This window comes from Meriones unguiculatus, chromosome 2 (assembly GCF_030254825.1).
Source record: "Meriones unguiculatus strain TT.TT164.6M chromosome 2, Bangor_MerUng_6.1, whole genome shotgun sequence".
NCBI classification, from domain to species: Eukaryota; Metazoa; Chordata; class Mammalia; order Rodentia; family Muridae; genus Meriones; species Meriones unguiculatus.
The window spans coordinates 62,279,366-62,300,989 of NC_083350.1; the positions used below are offsets into that span (position 1 = coordinate 62,279,366).

General features: G+C 37.2%; 1 protein-coding gene across 5 annotated transcripts in view; it reads right to left on the minus strand.

Moving 5' to 3' along the window:
* The window catches only part of Kiaa1328 (KIAA1328 ortholog), a 213,855-nt gene that overhangs the window by 167,907 nt on the left and 24,324 nt on the right, over positions 1 to 21,624 (minus strand). For 4 of the 5 annotated variants that reach the window (XR_009589873.1, XM_021649075.2, XM_060377584.1 and 1 more), the window contains one exon: positions 13,979 to 14,094. Coding sequence is in view for 4 of the 5 variants with exons in the window: in XM_021649075.2 (XP_021504750.1) it covers positions 13,979 to 14,094 (116 nt within the window). In the remaining variant the exon portion in view is untranslated. Of the gene's footprint in view, positions 1 to 105; positions 8,717 to 13,978; positions 14,095 to 21,624 lie in introns of those variants that run through there. The other variant, XM_060377585.1, reaches the window with a different exon arrangement.

Below are 21,624 nucleotides of genomic sequence, written 5' to 3' on the forward strand. Positions count from 1 at the left end.
AAAAAAAGTAACATTTATTTGTAAATGTCTCCATGTGATAATTTCTATCATAGCTAAAGATAGGAAAATAAAGAGATATATGCAATGGAAAATCAATTTCCTTACCAGATGCTGCATACAGAGCAGATCTTAGTCCCTGAAGCTTTGTAGAACAGGAGTGTGGGGGTTGTCAGACCTCAGGATCAGGTTCCTAAGTAGATCAGTCACCTCTCAAAAGGAGGTGGTAATTCTGTTCCCCAAGCCATAAAAAAGAAAATAAATATAACTACAAATTAAAGCTCCTCTCAACTTATTGGTATATGGCTAATATCTAACACTACTTAGAATTTTGAACTGCAAAACCTGTACACAGAAGCTGTTATGAAACACGAACTCTCTTATCTTCTGAGGTTGGGTTGGAAACAGTCTTGGAACACTTGAACTCCTTTCTGTATGCATTTTAGAGTAAACATCGTGGTCCTCTAATAATGTAATACTTAATGGGGTTATTAAATTTTGATTTTATTGTTAAATTCTTTCCAGAAAAGAAAGAATTATGTACAGAAGAAAAAAAACTAACACTATGTTTTGGTGACAGGGAATGTTTTTCCTCTTCTGTAGCAAACCAGCCTTACCATCAACAATACCAACAATTTGGTGTTAAGGAAGTTTTGAAAGGAGCTGAAAACACACTTTCCTAGAAAGACAGTCTTTTCAGATTAAAATTACAACTTAGAAAAACTTTATTTGCTATTATTCTGGGGCCCTGGATTGTGCCACAGAGTGTGAAAGAAGGTCAAAAGATAATTTGGTAGAGTCATCTCTTTCCTTTCATCTTTACACCTATCCTTCAGCCAGGCTTGCAGGTAAGTGCTTTTATCATCTCCTACCCTCCCCCACACTATTGGATATAATACTTGATGTGGCAACAGATCTGCTGATGAGGACTACTTTTCCTTCGACTTCTGCCTGTCCAATATTTTAAATATAACCCAGATTTTGTAATTGTGAGAATTACAAGTTTTAGACTTATTTTAAGATATTACATAGAAAATTCATGAAAAGGCTAGGGTAAAAATGAGTAGCTTGAAACTCTACCCATCTGGTAGTTTCTTTACAATTCTTGTATCTCTTTCACCACAATTCCCCAAAGAATAGAAGTCCTTGCAAAAATTTCAGTTGCCTCTTGACCTGTTAAGCCAAATCACATTCCTATCCAAACAGTCCTCGTATGCTGTGTCAGTTTTGGGCTACAGCAGTTCTGATTTATTTTTAGCCAGTAATTTGGGGCAAGAACTCTTCTCAAAGCTGCTCCTTGCTCTGTCTTGCAAGACTGCCAACCTTGTGCTTTGCACTGTGCAGAGTCAGCTCCAGCACTGCAGGTCCACTAAGTGTCAACAACAGAATGTTGCCCTAGTTGTCAGAATACAGGAAAAGAAAGGTAAAACCAAAAAAAAAAAAAAAAAAAAAAAAAAAAAAAAAATCTAGTGGCTTCAATGGCCATCCCTTCCATCATAAAACCTCAAACAACCATGTAATTGAATGCTGCTATTTAGCTTTTTTCAGCCAATTGGCTGACAGCACCCAGAAAAGCATCCCCACTACAGGAGGCACAGAATATGACTATACATAGATAACCACCTGGCAAGGAGTTTGTCCACAAAGCACCCTCATGTGTTGGGCTACTACCCTGGACATGCTTCCTTACCAAATGGCTCACTCTCTCACCCTCCATGCTTTATGAATGCAACAGAAGCTAAGACTCCCCGAAGCATTAACATAACAGCTTTCATCACAAAGTTTACAACCCAGCTTAGGAGATTTGAGGAACAAAACCAGAGAAAACACTTACGCTAACACTGTGACCTGAAGGATTCAAAAACATGGAAAAACCTACATCTCAAGATCAACATTTCAGAAGCAGAACTCTAAATATTCATAAGCCACAAGATCTTTATTAAGACTTATCTCCTCAGGCAAGGCAACAGAGCTAACCCAGTCAGGTAGATAGCTTTCACAATACGCATTTTTCAAGAGACAACCAGATTATAACATTTAACCCTAAAACTTTTATTTTCATAAACATATTTATATAGAGATGGACTCTATATCAAAAAGTGCCGATTTTAAAAAATTTCCTCTGCAATTTGGGGGGATGGAAAAGCATGCCTGATTTGTATATTAAAGCACAAGCATCTGTCCTACTGATGATATTCTAGGGAAGCACATTAGCATAAAATTTAACGATGTCAAATAAGTGGATGTGAAATAGGGACTGCGTAAAGACACTATTTCCAAGGCTGACAGAAACATCACTGTTTAGAAATGCAAATGAAACCATTATGTTCAATAATTATATGAAAATATGAACAGTTCAGCATGTTTTCCAGCCCTGATGGCGGTTAATGGGATGTACGCTTATGTAAATAACTACTATTAAAGCTAATGCTGAAAAAAACTAATAAATTCATACTAAAGCAACTGATTTAGTATGCTTTTAAACCCCAGCAGTGCTCACTTATTAGAAAAGAGTGCGTTATTATGTTTAGAACTCATTACTGCTACGAGTCACTGCAACTCCATCAATTACCATGCATTAATGAAAATGGGACACATACAAAAAAAATTATTGCCTCTCAGCAGTTTTCTTTAAAGACAAAATCTAGGGGTATTACTACCATGGGGCCTTCTAAGGAACATATCCACATGATAATCTTTATTGCTAAAACAATACTCCCAGCACTGTTATCCTAGGGCATTTTGTTGGGAAGACAGAAAAACTTTTCTGCAAAATTCTTAATATTTTACAAGACTCACCATTTAAACATCAATTAAGAATTTTAATATTTGAATTACATTTGTAAAACCTTTACTAATACATTTTTAACATGTGGCTCTGGTCCTTTCTAAGAAATAAAAATATATGGTAGCAATTTTAACAGTGTGAACAATAGAGGGATTTGTTCCAGGACACTGCCTGTTTTAACAGATAAATCCCACTTGATTTTACATTATGTGCCAGTAAATACTGTGGAACCACAAGATTGGATTTTTAAGAATAAACCACCTACATTTCATTCTTGGCAGCAAGCTGGACTTTCTCATAATATGTTAAATATTTAGCAAAAAATAATAAGAAACTGGAAAATTCTCACTTTTTAAAATTCTGGTTTAGCTAAAGCCAAACAGTAAGGAAATGCTGACAAAGTGAGAATTCAAGAACAGAAATGTCTTTGCTCTCACTCTCCTGTCAACTACTGTACTTCATTCTGTTCCTGTAAATGTAATTTAACTGACCCTTCATCTTTTTCTAGCAGATAGGAAGACAAAAACCTTTCAGAAACTAAATGCAAAATACAGTTGCTAGATCTTTATATACTCTTGCTATATAAACTGAGTAAGTATTTATTGAAAAATTGTAGCTCTCACGAGTTCAATTGTTTGTACTCTCAGCTCTCATATTTATTGAATAGAGAAACTTTTATTTTAAGTTAGATCTATTACCATGTAAAGGCAGAGTACCAGAGTAGGCAGCTTTAGTAGGGAAGTATAACTTGCTCTCAGAATCAAGAACACTGCTTTAGCAACTCATTCATATAACAGTTATTGCTGACACCAGGGAGAGCAGCCTGTACTACAGTCTAAGTCTATACAGTAAGTAAGCACACAGGACAGAAACTATGCCTCAGAGAAATGGATAATAAGTTTATTGAAAATACTATGAATAATCAACATCCATCACAATTTTAAGGACAGAAAGCAAAACAAAAATAACAAATGAAGAATATGAGAAAACTTCAAGAAACAAAAAGGTGGGTAAAAGGGCTGTTACAGACCAATGTCAAACTCAAGGATGAATATGTATTCCTTCCTATGATACAGAACAGGACAAGAATGTTCTCTCAGTCACATCTACTTAACACGAAATTAGAGATACTACAACAAGAAAAAGAAGTGTAGAAAAAACACTACAATTGTTTTTATTTGCAGATTGATGTGGTTCTATATATAAAACTACTGGAATAATAAGAAAGTATATGGGAATGCTAAAAGCTATAAAACAAATATATAGAAATCAATTGTATTTCTAAATTTAACAATAAAAACATAAAATTACAACCAAATTTAGAAAAAAACATCAAAACAGAAAGACTGTGCTACTCCTAACTACAATGTATACATGATGGCTGAATTTTAAAATTCCAAGATAAAAAAGATGTCGTTCCCTAACTTACAGAGTTATTATTCTGGAGTGCTGGTATCAGAATGTCTCCTGAAATAAACACATCTTGTTTTGATTACTGCTAATGGCATGCTTCTTATGTTCAAGGAAGCCAGATATTAACAGAGCCATGCAACCTTCCAACATGGCTTCAACCCTAAGTATGGCCCTTTCCAGCTCCTACATCTTTCTTCCTAAGATTTCTTTGTGCTTCATCAGAGAAGCCTATGATACTGAGACTCTTCAGCAACTCCTTAGCCATCTTCTCCTGCCAATAACTTGGGAGGCCTGTACTTTTTGGAAGGGAAACAGAAGAACAGTGGATCTGGTGGACTGGGGAGGCAGGGCAGGGGTGGGGTTGGAGAAGGCTGCAGTTAGGATGTATTGTATAAAAGAAGAATAAATTTAAAAATTAAAGAAATGCTCTCCCACAGTATTAAAACATGTTTTTCTTTAAAACCTGTATTATCTCCTCAAAAACTAGAAAGCAAGTTTTCTGCATTGTTTTGGTTTTTCAGATGAAAAATTTAAAAACTAAAATCAAAACCTTCAAACAGAAAAGAACACCTACAAAAGAGATTAAAGACATTATTAAACCTATCTTATCATTTTACATATTATAAATGTTCTTGAAAATATTTTACAAATAAAATTTTCATAGAGCTTAACCATTTGTATAACCCAGAACTCCAGAAGATGTAGCCCATGGCAGCTCAGTCTCCAAGTGAGTTCCCTAGTAAGGGGAAGAGGGGCTGTCTCTGACATGAACTCAGTGGCCTGCTCTTTGATCATCTCCCTAAGGGGGGAGCAGCCTTACCAGGCCACAGAGGAAGACAATGCAGCCAGTCCTGATGAGACCTGATAGGATAGAGTTAGATGGAAAGGGAAGGAGGACCTCCCCTATCAGTGGACTAGGGGAGAATCATGGGAGGATGGAGGGACGGCAGGTGGGATTGGGAAGGGATGAGGGAGGGAGCTATAGCTGGGAAACGAAGTGAATAAACTGTAATAAATAAAAATAATTAAATTAAAAATTAAAAAAAACACAAAAGTTACTGTGAAAGATTGTACCTGAAGTGAATGTTCTACCATTATATTGTGAAGGCCATTCTAAGTTTAAGATACAAAGAAAATATTATTCTTGATTAATAAAAGCCATTCATTATATTCTTAAAATCTAAAATTATTACAAACTGTGGTATGACAAATTAGTCTTTTATGGAAGATGGGTAACATGAAAGACTAATCATAATTATAAACTTTCCTGAATAACAACTGTTGTAAAATTTACTCACTGAAAGTCTGCTTATTCATGCAAGAACTGTTTGAACTTTTCTAAGTAATTCTTATATGGGCCTATATAGATTTGATACAACATACTCAGAACCATCATTATTAAAAAAGGGTAAAAATTTGTTTAAAATATGTAACATAATACACACATACCAAGTTTTGTTTTAAGTTCACTTTACTACATTTCTATGTGGACATCAAAAAGAAATGGCAATCCTAGCCAAAGGGTCATCTAAACTCTATAGCCCTAGTCTAAATCATAACTATTTGAACTTCAGTTTCTCTCACTGTAAAGTAATAAACTGTTTTCTGGAGTCAAGTGCTAAGGACTTGTGTCTGGTGCTTTTCAGCCATTACAAAAAAGCAAAACAAAACCTAGAACAGGAAAATACTGTTTTATTATAAAATGAGTATGCCACAGATATTAAAAGGATCCCAGACAGTAAGCCAGAGAAATCCCTTACAACATTCCTAGAATAACTTATATCTAAAACTGTATTTCTACCTAGCCAAGGGAGTAAAGATACAAAATGATAGAGAATGACACCTGAATGTACAATAAAGTTTAGAAGTATAACTTTTTAACAAATATATTAAATGGCTCCTTTACCTTATACTGAGGAAAAACTACCAGAGAATGGGGTACCTTTTAATACTGTACTATTTCACTCAGGCTCTCACAGCCAAGTCTTCGAGCTGAGGCAGTTTAAGCAAGTTGATTTTCTCATGGTTCTGGACCAGACATTCCAGCAGGCAGGTTGTGTTTCTCTTGTACCATCTGACTATGCCCTCTATATTGGTCTGATGACAAACACAGTTCTAGAGTTTCAGGGCACACCCACCATTGTGACCTCATTTAATCTTAAGGTCTCCTAGAGACCCTATCTTCAGTTATAGTCACACCAGAGGTGAAAGCCTCAATGTATAAATTTGGAATAGACACAGTTTAGTCCACAGCAAATCCTACAATAATAAATAGTAAATAAACTTGCTAAGCCAGAACAGAGGGGGAAGGGCTAAAAATAAAACCTAGAAATCATTCCTTCAAATAAATAGTTTACCCTTTAGCTAAAAGCTATCTTCTCCTCCTCCTCACAGCTTCACTTTTTCACCTTTCTTCAAGCATAAAGCTGTTGCAAATTTAAGTTTTCCTAAAATGACACTGTAATGTTCATTTGTTCCACAACTTCTTTAAAGTCATACTGATAAAAAAAAAAAAAAAAAAGACAAAGTTATAATTCAAGACTTGGTTCCAAGTTTTCAATTCAGTGGATGGCTTAGGGAACAGAGGAATTTGCTGCCAAACCTGACTACATGAGTTCCATCCCTGGATACATAATACAAGAGATCTGATCCTGAAAGTTGTCCTTAGACCTACACATGTGTGCATACACAAACACACACATGAATACATGTACACACACAAATAAATAGGGAAAATCAAATACTTTTCCTAGGTAGTCTGTAAGAACCAGATACGAGGTAATCAATAGGAAGGTCACATATCAATCAGGACCCACATGAAGCTAAGCCAAATAATAAACAGGCTGAAGTAGAAGGATAGCAAGTTCAAAGCCTGCCTGGATTAGTGGCTGACTGCAAGGCCTGTCTGGGAAAGCTTAGCTATCTCAAATTTGTTTTTAAAATGAGCTAGGGATACAGCTCAGTGGTTCAGCATTTCTCAAGCGCACCGAGGCCCTGGGTTCACTCTCCGGTACGGAAAACATTTCATCTTTTAAACCATATAAAGCTAAAAAGTCTCAAAAGGCAAGTGATGCAATAAAACTAAATTTTAAGAAAGGTTAATTTGGCAATAGTGATGGAACGTCTCAAAGAACAAATAGTAGAGACAGACACAAAATGCTACAATCATGCAGGGATGCAGTGAGGAACACTGAAAAGGACAATGGGCTCAGAATATGTCACAAAGAGCATGGAAAAAACCGGATAAAGAAGCCAAAACACAATCTGTACAAGACTTCTCTTCTGTACTCTCTTCTATAAACATGGTTTTAAAAGCTTCAGGTACATAGTACTATAGATACATATTATGTATCTGTATAAAGTTATGCTTCACTATAAAGCAGTTAGTATATCAGAGGGTTACTGCTATCACGTGCTTCATCAGTACTAAAAAGATTTTAGCATAATGAAGATACTGGACAATGGGGTCAGAGTTCACTTTGGGCTCTGTAACATGCTGTTCCAGTTATTTCTCCAGGCCTGGAGGATGAAAACACCTGATTACCTAAGTCATCAGGTTGTCACAAAAAAGACAAAATATGAGAAAGTGCTCTGTTCATAACAGGAACATACATAAGTAAAATGTTAACTGAAAGAAGTATTAAAATGAGCAGAAGCTAACACTGTTATCTTGATGCCTCAAAGTCATGAGACCTGCTCCATAACTGCTTCCTTTAATACTAACGTCTGTACATTATATCTAGTTGGATAGCAATCTAGCCTACTGGGCATTCTCAGTTTTTGTATGTTTTAAGAGTTTTCCTATCACCTCCTCTGTCAGTTCCAATATTCTCACTGCAGCTCCATTTGCTACATTTAACTTTTGTTTCTAAACTGGAATAGAATTAAATGTGCAGATACCAAGCAATTAATTTATTCTCCAAATGGCAGCCACAAGAACTTTCTCATGGAGTAAGTGCACACATAGGTGAGCAGGGTAGCTAAGGAGTACTTTTATTTCCACGATCAGTTCCAGAAAAACCAAGGGTTCAGGTAGTTTGCTATAAAGTAGTAACTTATCCATTACATGGTCAAATGAAATGAAATGAAGTGTACCAGATAAGTTACTATAATTATTTTATTTTCTACAAATATTTGGTATCAATCCCCCCCACACTCTGCAGTTACCATTTGTAGCTAAATACTTTCAAAAGAAAATAACCATATTTGTCTATTTGTATTGGGGATTGAATCTAGGAACCTGTACAAACTAGGCAAGCACTCTGTCCACTGAGCTACATGATTATACCAAGAAAAAAAAAATCTTCCAGATGTGAATGGTCTTGAGAACAATAAAAATAACCAGTAATCATCAGTTTTTCTCCTGAAGTGGGACTGCTTCCCCACAATACTAACAGGAAAAATTATCTGTCTATTAATTCTGACTTAAAATGATTTTCCATGACAGTATACAAAAGCATTAAGGCCCCAAGCTTACCAGATTCACACAGCACCATGTAGCAACCAAAATGGCCTCAAGTAACACAGTTGTCCTATGGAAATTTTATATATATATATATATATATATATATATACATACATATATATATATATTCATATTCATTATACATGTATCTTTGCATGTGCACTGGAGCTGGAGTTGTGAGGCACTTGATGCGGGTACTTAACAGCTGTTCAAATAACTAGAAGTGATGGTGAGACCTCAGGTATATACCAACAACTCCCAAACCCAAGGGTCAGGTCCCATAGTAGAGCAGGGGGTGGGCAAAATGTAAGGGCTTAAGGATGAAGAGGAATGACTTGAAATGCTGTTTTCTGGACATGACCTGACTGCTGTATAGATGAATTCATAAGACCTGTAGTTACCTGCACAATACCTGCATAAGTGGAAGTCAGTTAAAAATCCATCAGAGGAAGAAGGACTCCATCATGGAGGCAGAAGAAGCTCCTGAGGCCCCACTCTTGAGGTTATTGGCAGCTGAAGACTGCTGGGGGAGAGAGAGGCACTATTCCTTAGAGGATGGCCAGTAGAGTCAATGTCTCAGTGGATGACCACACACCCATGAGTACATGGCAACACTAAACACTAAACACTAAACCAATGTGTCACACACACACACAGCATCAAGTTGGATGTAAGATATATCTTAAGATATATCCGGAACATGGAGAAATTGAAGGGAATGAGGACTATGAACAAAATTATATACATGTACAAAATATTAAGAGAATAATATTTTTAAAAACGGGGGAAGTAGTTGGTTTCTGACCTAGCAATATAAAAAGAAGCCCCCCACACCAAAGACACTCTCCCCAAATAACATTAACAACAAAATAATCTTGATTTTCTTCAGTGAGCAACCAACCGTCATAAGCTAAGCCCCCCTCCACAGAGCTTAGAAGCAGCCCAGGCACTTGTACAATAAAATAAAAAAACACTGAAACCCTAGGGAAGAAAGGCAGAGGAATAGAAAACAAAGAAACCAATCATCCCCTCCCTCACACAATCAGCAGTGCTCACAAAAGAAATACCACCTTTTACTCAGTGCCCTACTACAGAACCTGGTTAGATTCTTAATAGACATGATAAAAAGAACTGTTCAAATTCCAACAAGTCTGCAAAGGAGGCATAGGTAACTTTTCAGGGCAGAGATATGGCTCAGTGGTACAGCATTTGCTGAGATCCTAAACGCAATCTCCAGCTTTATAAGCAGTGGGGAAGAGGTGCTGGGGAAATGGCTCAGTTGGTAAAGTGTTTGCTGAGCTGAAATTACAACCTGAGTCCAGATCTCTAGCATGTTTGTCAACAGCATGCACTATAACCCCAGTGGTGGGTAGGTAGAGACAGGCAGATTCCTGAGCTCACCAGCCAGCTTGTCTAGCCAAATCTAGCTCCAGATTCAGTGAGAGACTCTGTTCCAAAAAAGAAGGTGAAGAGTGATTAAGGAAAACACCTGACCTCCACCTGTAGGACCTCCACATGCACGAGCATATCTGCATGGATAAATGCACTACATGCATGTGTGCAGCACGCACATGAGCACACACTCACAAAAGGTTGTGGGGCAATGACAGTTCATTCAGTAACCTTTCTTTTGAAGACAGTGGAAAACAGGGCTATTTTTACTCTACTATGCACTGTGCTTCAGTAGTTTTTCTTCTCCAGTTCACAGTGATGCTACCAGACTTCAGACTTTACTTTCCTTCTACAAGCTTTTGCTAATGGCATCAATCTGAGCCATTCTCCATAAATACAAGTTCAAATATTAATTAACTTTTCTAGTAAATACATCCATTGCAACTTTTAATATTCAAGTGCCTCCATGTTTCAGAACTAAAGTTATTGGGCAAGTTTCTCTTTAAGTGTAAGATTTTCTCTTTTCACACACATAAAGGTGGGCAAAGTTCCACAAGGTTCAAGAAAGCATATGACATTGAAAATGGCACTTAAGCATAGTATTTCTTTGTTCAAAGACTAAAAATTATCCAGACTTTAATGTTTTAATAAACTAATTTTCTATTTAAAAACTCTATCAGATGCCCTATCCTTGTGCAAATATGTGAAAAAATTTCTTTTCTACTAAGTGGTTAGTCTGTATAGTTAATAAGTTATCAGACCTTAAACAAAAACAAATTTGGCATAACATACCTTAAAAATGCCCCAAACTACAATTGCTTGGTATAGTGCCTCACACAGAAATAAACTAAAAATGAACTGGGATTATCTGACTCAATGTCGATGAGCCCAGACCATGCATGCTTGACAGGGAGATGCATCTGTAGTTAAAATTATATTGTCTTAAATTACAAGCTCATTTTATGTTTCAAAGTTTTATAGAGTTTTATGTAGTGTAAAATCATCGGTATTAACCTCTGACAGGTTTATTCTCTTAAGGAGATTTGTACCTGTGCAATACACTTGTAACAAAAATCTTAAGTATTATTGTTTATATAATTTCTTTCTCCTTTTTTGACAATAAACTTTTATAAACATGACTTATTGTTTGTGATTTAAAATGCCTTAAAGGGATTACATGAAATAATCTATTTTAATTGTTGCTAAAACCCAACATTTATTTCCATGCGCATTCACAATTTAAAATAAATGCTTACACAAACTCCCTGCTTATTGTATATGAAACAGATCTATGTACCTCATGTACATCCTTCTCTTCTGGAGAGGGGCAGATAGTGAATATTTTAGCCTAAGGGAGCCCAGGATCTTTGTTGCAACTACTTGTGGAAGTGGAGCACAAAAGTCACCACAGAAAACACATAAGGAATGCAAATAAAGCTAGTTGCTTTCATACTGGATTTGGCCCATAGGATAATGTTTTGAGTCTTGAGCTAAGTCTTAGAGGAAACACTAAATACTCTGTCACTACAATACACCTGGCCGATTTTAACACTTTGCTTTCCAGAAGAAACCATTCATGGACATAATGAATACAGCTTCAGCACTGAAAAACATCATTCTGGACAGATCTGACATCACTGCCCACTAAAATTATATGCTACCTTCCTGGAAATCTACAGAAATTTCTAAGTATAACATTATATATAAATGGACTTACTCTGCCTGCCTAACCTTTCAAATATTTTAATACCAATCTCTGTTACCTTCTTTGCTCAACTTACCCTGACAATACTGCTTGCTGTACATCTTTTTTATCCTAGGAAGGTCAAAATATCAACACTTTCTCTACATATAAATGAGTTTTATATCCCCTACTTTTGCTACCAGAATTGGAGGCTAACTTTAGACTCCTTCTCTCTCAGTGCTTGCTACACTATCCAAGTAAGACAAGCTACACATTTACCTTCTCTGCCTCCTTTGTGTAATAGCAAAGCCACACATCAATAATATCATAAAAGACTATCAGGTAAGGACATGGGAGGACACCCGGAGAAAGTTCTTTTATTTTCTTTTTAAAGGGAGAGGACTTACACTTGCCAAGACTTCCAGTCCCTTTCCTTCCTGCCCTAATTCAAATGTAGTCCTTTGAACTGGAACAGCCATTAGAAGCTAGAACTGTAGAGCTGCCAACACTGTAACTTTAAACCCCCAAATCAGTGCCAGAGGTCATCTCTGTCTAGTTCTTCTGATGTGAAAAACAGGCCCTTTAAATGAAAATTTCATTCAATCTCTAAGCTACTACTTTTTTAAAGTACTAGCCAAAGTGTGTTGTGAATTTTCAGGAAACAGCACTTCTCTGACATGGAGAGAAAAGCAGAACATGGTCCTGGTCCTGAGGGCATATATTCTTACAACAACAAAGCTAAAACGAAACAGAGAAGCCTAAGAGGATTACCCAGATGCTGTAGCAGAGAGACAGAAAATCAAAGAGACAGAGAGAGCAAGAAAGAGAGAGCAAGAGAGCGAGAGAGACAGAAACAGAGAGACAAAGAGTCAGAGACAGAGACAGAGAAAAAGACACAAAGAAAGTCAAAGAGAAATAAATAGCCAGAAAAAGAGAGGGAGAGAAAGAAAGAAAAAAGCTAATTTTTTTTTTTTACTATTGTGGAATCAAAATGCCTTATAATGTTCTACTCTGCAAATCAAATGTAAAAACTCTAACTGTATTAATTTTCTATCATGTGCTTCCGTTATGTGAAAAAGCAGAAGTTCAGAACTCATTTTTTAGAGTTACAGTTTTGTGATTTTCAAGCTAGTTAATTTATCTTTATGATTAAATTTTTCTATTATTTTTAAATGCATGATTATTGTCAACGCAAGACCATGTCGGTTACTTGCAGAATCTTTAAAATAATAACCATCAAGTTAGTAATGATACTGCCAATAAGGACAATGGTTCTTTCAAGCATTTACACACTGGCAGATACATCATATTCTGTTTAGCTGCTTCTCTCTTCCATCTATGTCATTATGTAATTCTACCTACCCAAAAGAAAGTCCATAACTATGGTCATTTTAATTCACATATCCCTCTAAGTAAAAACCTTTAAATTTAAATAAGTTTGTATTGGTGCTAGAGATACGATTCAGTAGTTAAGAGTGAGTGCTCTGCTCTTCTAGAGGTACTTAGCACCGGCATGGGGTGGCCAACAGCCAACACTAACTCCAGCTCCAGCGGATCCTTTCTCTGCCCTCCATGGACACCTGCCCTCACACACACAAAGCTCCACACACATACACATAATTAAAAAAAAAAAGTAAAACTTGAAAAGGATGTTTTGACTTTATTTTCATACAAACAATGTACTATGTACATGGGTACATGTACACACTCGCACACACACGCACCTCTAACTCTAAACTTCAAACCTTTCTTTTCCGTGACATTGTTTGTTGGTTTTATGCTATTCTTTAAGCATTTATCAAACACAACACTGACATATTCTGTAAGCTGTTGTTCTAACTTCTAGATTTTTCTTTCAGAAGAGGATCCCTTTGGACTGTTTCAGCTTTACCTAAGAAGAAATCTAAATTTGAGGAGGTTAAGTCTCTATTACAATAGCAGGGCAGAATTTAATAAAGACCCAGAATTCTGTGGTATGCCCAATTTCATATTGTCTTTTTTAGTTGACAAATCTGTGTTCACAGCATAGTAACAGCAGCATAGCAGCTGGGTGGCCTTATCAAGCACAAAGGAAGCAATAGCACATGCTGCTAAGTGTCTTTCTGATCGCCTAGAAATGGCAGCACATGCAGATTTATTTCCCATTATAAATTAGAACTATTATTTCTCTGGGTTTTACAGTTTCTTCATACAAGATTCAAATTTGCCGGATATAAAAATGAAACTTTCAAAAGGATATCTTCCCTTTCTTTGATGATCAGTTCATTCTGTTCTTCCAACTGCCGAATCTTCTTCTCGAAGGACTCCTGCTCAGTTTTCAGTCGTTCCTCTGTCACTTCCTTTTCTTCACTCACTCTAAAAGAAATATCAAAACAATAAAGAAAAATGAAAAGTCAATCAGAATAAAGCTAGTGGCCTAAAGCTGCAGCTCACCCAAACTACAATTCTCAAAGGCACACAGGATTCTGAGGGAGGTTTGGTGTTTTCAGTTTACTCTCTCATTAAACACTCTTCCTCAGCTTTGCAACATTCATGCTCCAGATTTTAAGAGATATGTATAAGAAAACATTTAGAGCTATGGTCTACATTTTTCACCGAAGCAGTGCCAGACCACCAAGTGACAACAGAAGACCTCCATCTCACTTAGAGCAGACAATAGGTTAGTCAATAAAGCCATAATCTAAATGAAGGGAACAACTGGATTTGCACCAAAAAGAGCATGGAAGTTCTGCTTAGGAGTACATGTCCAGTGCTGGCCTGTTAATTCTTGGGAAAGAAAACAGTAGCTTGTGCATAAAAAATTTTACCACCATCATCATTTATTGATTCTTCAGATGACATCCCCAAAATGTCCATAAACTGTCCTCTTAATATGAAAAGACCATTAGAGTTGAGTGACAGGACTAATGGTGCTGCCAGAAGGAATGAACTCTTCTTGACGTCTTATATTTTATTTTAAATATTTTTGATTATTTTATATTTCTCTATAAGATAATCTTATCTGTTTTAATAGCAAAAGTGGTTTTAATTAAGAATGGCTCCCAAGGGTTTATATATTTGAATCAAGTAATGGCACTATTTGAGGATTAGGAAATATCCCATCATTGAGGTAGGTGTGGCCTTGCTGAAAGAAGTGTGTCACTGGGGGTGGACTTTCAAGTTTCAAAAGTCCACATCAGGCCAAGTGCCTATCTTTCTTTCCATAGATCAGGATGTAGATCTCAGCTACTGCTCAAGTGCTAAGTAGGCTGCTATGCTTCTGCCATGGAGATAATGGACTAAACCTCTGAAACTGTAAGCATGCCCTAATCAAATGTTTTCTCTTCTGAGAGTTACCTTGAGGAAATGGAGAAGGAATGGATTGAGGGGAGGTGGGAAGAGGGAGCTGGAGGAGTGGAGGTAGGGGAAACTGTGGTCAGGATGTAATGTATGTAAAGAATAAAAATAAAAATAAGTTAAAATGATTTAGAAAAACTTAAAAACAAAAGAATTACTTTGGTCATGGTGTTTCTTCACAGCAACATAACAGTGATGAAAACATCCTCTCATAGTCACATATAATAATAATTTTAATACAACTAATATTATATAGAAAACTCTACAGTTTTGAATATATTTAGTATTCTGTCAGATACTCTAGGAATGGAGGATGGTAAGATTAGGGATTAAATATGCAAATCATATTGACAAGAATGAACTTAAGACACCATCTCTATTCCCTAGTAACTCTGCCAAAACTAGTGGTAGACTGAGCTTTCCCCTTCCTATGGACCCTGTTGGCTTTCCATTCTAGTCCATACCATTCCTTTGTGTCAGCCTCCACTACCTAGAAGCACTCTCTACCTGTGACTCCTGGTGGCAACACTGGACATGGACTCTGGTAGGCAATGTTCACTCTCCTCTTGTCCTCTATTGTAATCTTACCAGTCTCAACCCCAGCCCTGTGGGGGTCTACTTGCAAGGGACTGTTTCTCCATCCTACCTCCATTCCCTAGAGACTCCAAGAACACTGGAGCTTTCCTCCATTCTATGGAAACCTTTAAACCCTCCCTTCTAACTCATCCCCATCCCTCTGGGTCAGGCCCTGATACCTAGAAACACTTTCTACCTGGAACTACCAGTGATTATACCAGGCAGGGACTTAGATAGGTGATTCATACCATCCTTCCTATTCTCAATTACAATCTCTCCATTTTCACCCTCAGCCCAGTAACAGCCTGCTTACAGGTACCCATCCTTCCACCTTAACTCGATTTAACTCTTGGTTCAGACTCAGGATCCCCTAGACCTTTTATTCCTGTCTTTCCAGATTATTCTCTTCTTTGCTGCAACTTAACAGAAGCTCCTTTCCCCATCATACCTTCAACTCTCTAGGGACCTCATCTCTTGGAGTGAATAGGATCCCCTTTGCTCTTTCCTAACGCCATTCTCAGCCTCTTCACCTAGCCCATATCTATACCAATATATCACCCACTGACTTGCAGTAGTACTCTCTACTAAGCAACACACAGCTAACATATTTCCCTAAAAAGGAATAACAGAAAGCAAGGAAAGGAACACCCAATCATCAAAGACAAGAACAGATATCAACCATGTGCTGGCTAGTATTATGTCAACTTGACACAAATGAGAGTTATCCAAAAGGAGGGAATCTCAATTGAGAATATGCTTCCATGACTGATACCAGAGGGCTTGGCCCATTGAGGGTAGTGCCTTCCCTGAGCTAGTGATCCTGGGTTCTATAAAAAAGCAGGTTGAGCAAGCCAACAAGCACCACTCCTCCATGGCTTCTGCATCAGCTCCTGTCTTCAAACACCTCATCCTAACTCCAGATGCCTACCCACTAGTGCAAACACACAAATATCAGCAGCCAAGAGCATATGCTTCCACCAGAAAGAACCCAGTAACTCTACTATAGTAAGACCAGAGAATGCAATATAGATGAAGCAAGAGACAAGGACTTCAAAACAAGAATTATGAGTACATTCAAGAACCATAAAGAGGATATAAATAAACCCTGTAATGAAGTCTCTGAAAACAAAAACAAACAGTGGAATAAAATGACGACAACAGTTCAAGACATAAAAACAGAAAGAGGATCACTAAAGAAAATCTAAACGAATATTAAACTGAAAATGAAATATTTAGGAAGTCAAACAAAAACCTCAGAGGTAAGCCTCACCAACAGAGTGTAGGACAATAAAGAGAGAATCTCAGACATGGAAAATAAGGTAGAAGAAATGGATATCTCAATCAAACAAAATGTTAAATCTGTAATATAGTTACAGAACATGCAGAAAATCTGGGATACTATGAAAAGACTAAATCTACAAATAACAGGAATAGAGGAGGAAGAGGAAATCCATGTCAAAGGTACAGGAAATATTTTCAACAAAAATCACAGAAGAAAATTTTCCTAACCTGAGGAAGAGTACCTATCAATATGCAAAAAGTATACAGAACATCAACTAGAAATGACATTCCCACGATATATAATGATCAAAATACTGAACATATAAAGCAAAGAAAGAACATTAAAAGCTGCAAGGAAAAATGACCAAGTAACTTATAAAGGCAGACCTGACCTTTTCATGGAGATTCTCAAAGCCAGAGGGCCTGGACATATGTTCCACAGACTCTAAGAAGCCACAGATGCCAACCTAAGACTACTGTACTGAGCAAAACTTTCAATCACAATAAACAGAGGAAAAAAAAGACATTCCACAATAAAACCAAACATAAGCAATATGCATATATTTAAGCAATATGGACCTACAAATCTAGCACCACAGAAGGCACTAAAGGAAAACTTAACCTGAAAAGGTTACCCCCAACACCAAAAAGAAAAAAGAAAAAAAAAAGAAAGAAAGAAAAAAAAAAAGCTACAAGCAACAATACCAGACAAACAAATCAAGAGGGGGTAATGAAACACAACATGGAAATCAACAAACACTGCTCATTGATAATTCTCAACATAAAGGGTCTCAATTCCCCAATAAAAGATTTAAAAAAAGGATCCATCATTGTATGTTGCATTCAAAAAGCAGACCTTATCATCAAGGATAGACATCACTCAGAGTAAAAGGATGAAAAAATATATTCAAGCAAATGGACCCAAGAAGCATGCAGGGGTAATAGGTCATTTGATCCCAAGTGGTCAGCCTTAGACAAATTTACATACACTCAACACTAAATGCATTCATATGTATATACGAATGTATGAATGTAAGTATATGTGTAATATAAATAAAGAAAATATAAGGAGAAGCTGAAAGGACAGAAATGATGAAAACACAGTATTTCTATATGAAATTCTCAAGAAAAAAGACAATTACACATTGTAAACAGAAAGTTTTTATTTTTAATTATACTTTATTTATTATTTAATTATATTTTATTTACTTTGTATCCCCCCTCCCTCCTCCCCTTCCAAACCTTCCCTTCCTTCCCCTTCTCCACACACTCCCCTCCCCAAGTCCAGAATAGAAAGTTTTATGAATAAAAATAGTATTTATTCATAGTTGTCATGGCATTTATGCAGACCTTTAAAAATATACAAATAAAAATAACAATAATTGACAGAAAGATCAGGAGCCTTTAGGACACTCTGAGCTATCTAGTGAGTTTCAGGCTAGTGTGAACTACAAGATGTCATCTATGAAAAAACAAAGGGCTGGATTAAGGGCTCAGAAGTTAAAAGTGCTTGCTGCTCTTTCAGAAGACCATACTTCGGTTCACAGAGCCTATGTCAAGTAGCTCACAACTGAGACTCAAGATTAAAGGTTCTCAACCTCTGGATCACAATGCCCCTGGATTTGCATATCAAGTATTTACATTATGATTTATAAAAATAGCAAAATTGCAGTTATTAAGCAGCAACAAAATAATTTTGTGGTGGGGAGGTCACCACAATATGAGGAACTGTATTAAAGGGTCACAGCATTAGGAAGGCTGAGAATTACTGCTGTAGCTCCTGAAGATCCAATGATCTGTTAGCACCTACATGCATATGGCACACATACATAGACACACAGATATACATAAATAAGTTTTAAAAAAATTAACCCACAAAAGTAAATGTGAAACTTCATATGCTCATCTGTAAGTATAGGAAAGGCAAATCGTTAAAGCCAATCTTCCATAATAAAAAAATCTCAGTAACCTAGTACTAAAAGAACTGTTCCTCTAATCCAATAATGAGCATCTATTAAAAAAAAAAATTCCTAGTTATCTACCTATAGGGATGAACAAAAAGAACAATTTGTTTTTATCCCTGTACTTCTGAAACAAGGCAAGACTGTCAACTATAACTCCTCTACTGGAAGCTGACTTCAGGTCAATGAAAGAAAAGAAAATACATACAGACCAGAAAGAAACAAAGTTTTATGTACAGGTGACTTTCTATTAAAAAAAAAAAAATTAAGGGAGCTACAGAAAATACCCCAAAATAAGCTAGTTAAACAAACAAACAATGTTACTATGATAAATCCCAGTCTTGAAATATAATCTGGTGATCCCTCTGCCCTGGTATTCAAGTCCTGTTGCTACAGCTAGGGCTAAAGCAGACATAGCACACTTACCATTAGGTCACTGACTAAGGAGATGCTGACTGCTCTTGTGCTAACTCTTGCTAATGCTGATGGAAGCCAGAGGCCAGATAAATGCGGATGCTATTAGCTTGCTTCTTCTTGATGTTTCTACTAAAGTGGCAGAAGAGAAAGGTCAACTGAACAAAGACTATTAAGCCCCCAATGAACAAGACTTTACTGATTTCAAAGATTCTTAGCCTTTACACACACACATACACGCACAGAAGCCATGTTGGTATAATATTCTTGAGGAAAGTACCCTTGTTCATTAAAATGCTGATTTCTCTACCCCACTATCTGGTTTCAATCCGGAAAATGAATTGTGATGCTTACTCTAAGCATCAACTGTCTCAAGTTTGTGTAAACATACCATCATGTGTTCTCTGTGTTGTCAATAAAACAACCAGCCCCAATGCTAAGCAATGGCGAGAATAGGATGGGACATCCTGGTCCGGATAGGAAGAGAAGGAAGCAGAAGAGGAAAGCAGGCAGGAGCCATGAGGAGGGATAAACCAGACCTAAGATACGACTAGAAGCAAGTATAATGGGTGAAATCTGAATGGTAGGAAACTATGCGGGTTTGGAGGTTTAGGATGGAGTAACCATTGCCCAGCATTGTGCTCTAGGTTATTTAAATAAATCCTAGACTGTGTGGTGATTTGGTTATACAGGTGGTTTAGGAATAACCACTGCTTAACTAAAAGATAAATCAATATATTAATATTCAACAACAAAGCTGAATATTTTTTAGAAAATTAAAGTTTGTATCTCAATAAAAACTAAAAACATGTGTAAAGAGATTAATGTTTGGAAATTAATCCAGCACTTTCTCAGAAAATTAGAAATAGTGCTAACTCAAGATCCAGCTATACCACCCCTGGGTATATATCTGAAAAATGCTAAACCATACAACAAGGACATCTGCTCAACTATGTTCATAGCAGCTTTATTCATAATAGCCATATCTGCAAACAACCTAGAAATCCCTCAGCTAAAGAATGGATACAGAAATTGTGGTGCATTTACACAATGGAATACTACTCAGCAATTAAAAACAAGGAAATCATGAAATTTGCAGGCAAATGGTGGGAACTAGAAAAGATCATCCTGAGTGAGGTGACCCAGAAGCAGAAAGACACGTATGGATATATACTCACAAATACAGGATAAACATACTAAAGTCTATAGTCCTAAAGAAGCTAAACAACAAGGAGGACCCAGGGGAAGAGGCTAAAATCTCGCTCAGATGGGCAAACAGGACAGACATCAGAAGTAGCAGAAGACAAGGAACAGGATAGGAGCCTTCCACAGAGGACCTATGAAAGACTCTACCCACCAGGGTATCAAAGGAGATACTGAGACTCATAGCCAAACTTTGGGTAGAGTGCTGGAATCCTTATGGAAGAGGGAGATAGAAGGTCCAGGAAAGGACAGGAACTCCACAAGGAGAACAACAGAGCCCAAATACCTGGACCCAGGGGGTCATGCAGAGACCGAAACTCAAACTAAGGACCATGCATGGAAAGGACCTAGACCCCATGTTCAAAGGAAGCCCATTGGCTACTCAGTTTCCCTAGTAAGGGGAGCAGGGGCTGTCTCTGACATAAACTCAGTGGCCAGCTCTTTGATCACCTTCCCTTGGAAGGTGCAGCCTTGCCAAGCCACAGATGAAGATAATGCAGCCAGCCTTGATGAGACCTGATAGGCTAGGGTCAGACAGAAGGGGCACAGGTCCTCTCTTATCAGTGGACTAGGGAAAGGACATAGGGGGAGAAGGGGAACGGTGGGTGGGGCTGGGAGGAGGCAAGAGAGGGGGCTACAGCTGGGATACAAAGTGAATAAGTTGTAATAAATAAATTATTTAATTAAAATTTTCTAAAAGAAAATTATATACTCTTTTCCTGAAAATGTGTTCGTTTTACAGAACAAAGATAGAGAACCTCCCTGTTATCCCCAGGGCAAGTACTGTTCCCCTCCAACACCTGTGCCATGAGAAATCAGTTTTCTTGGCAAATGGAGCCTATGAACAAAAGCTTCCCCTGTATTTGCTGTCCCAGGGGATCGCACTCTCACTTGCACAATTTGGCCTTCAGCAATCTGCCACATACTTTAGCTAAAAACCCAGTTTGTTTCCAGGTAGTCCAGGTATGCTAGTGCTTACTGCTGTCTTTCCCTAACAGCACAGGTCTCCTTAGACCTTGGGCTAGTTGGTTACTCTTTGATCTCAGCTCTATTTTAATGTCCTTTGTTTTCAATTTGTTCTATTATTTTAAGATGAGAAACAACATCTTTTAAG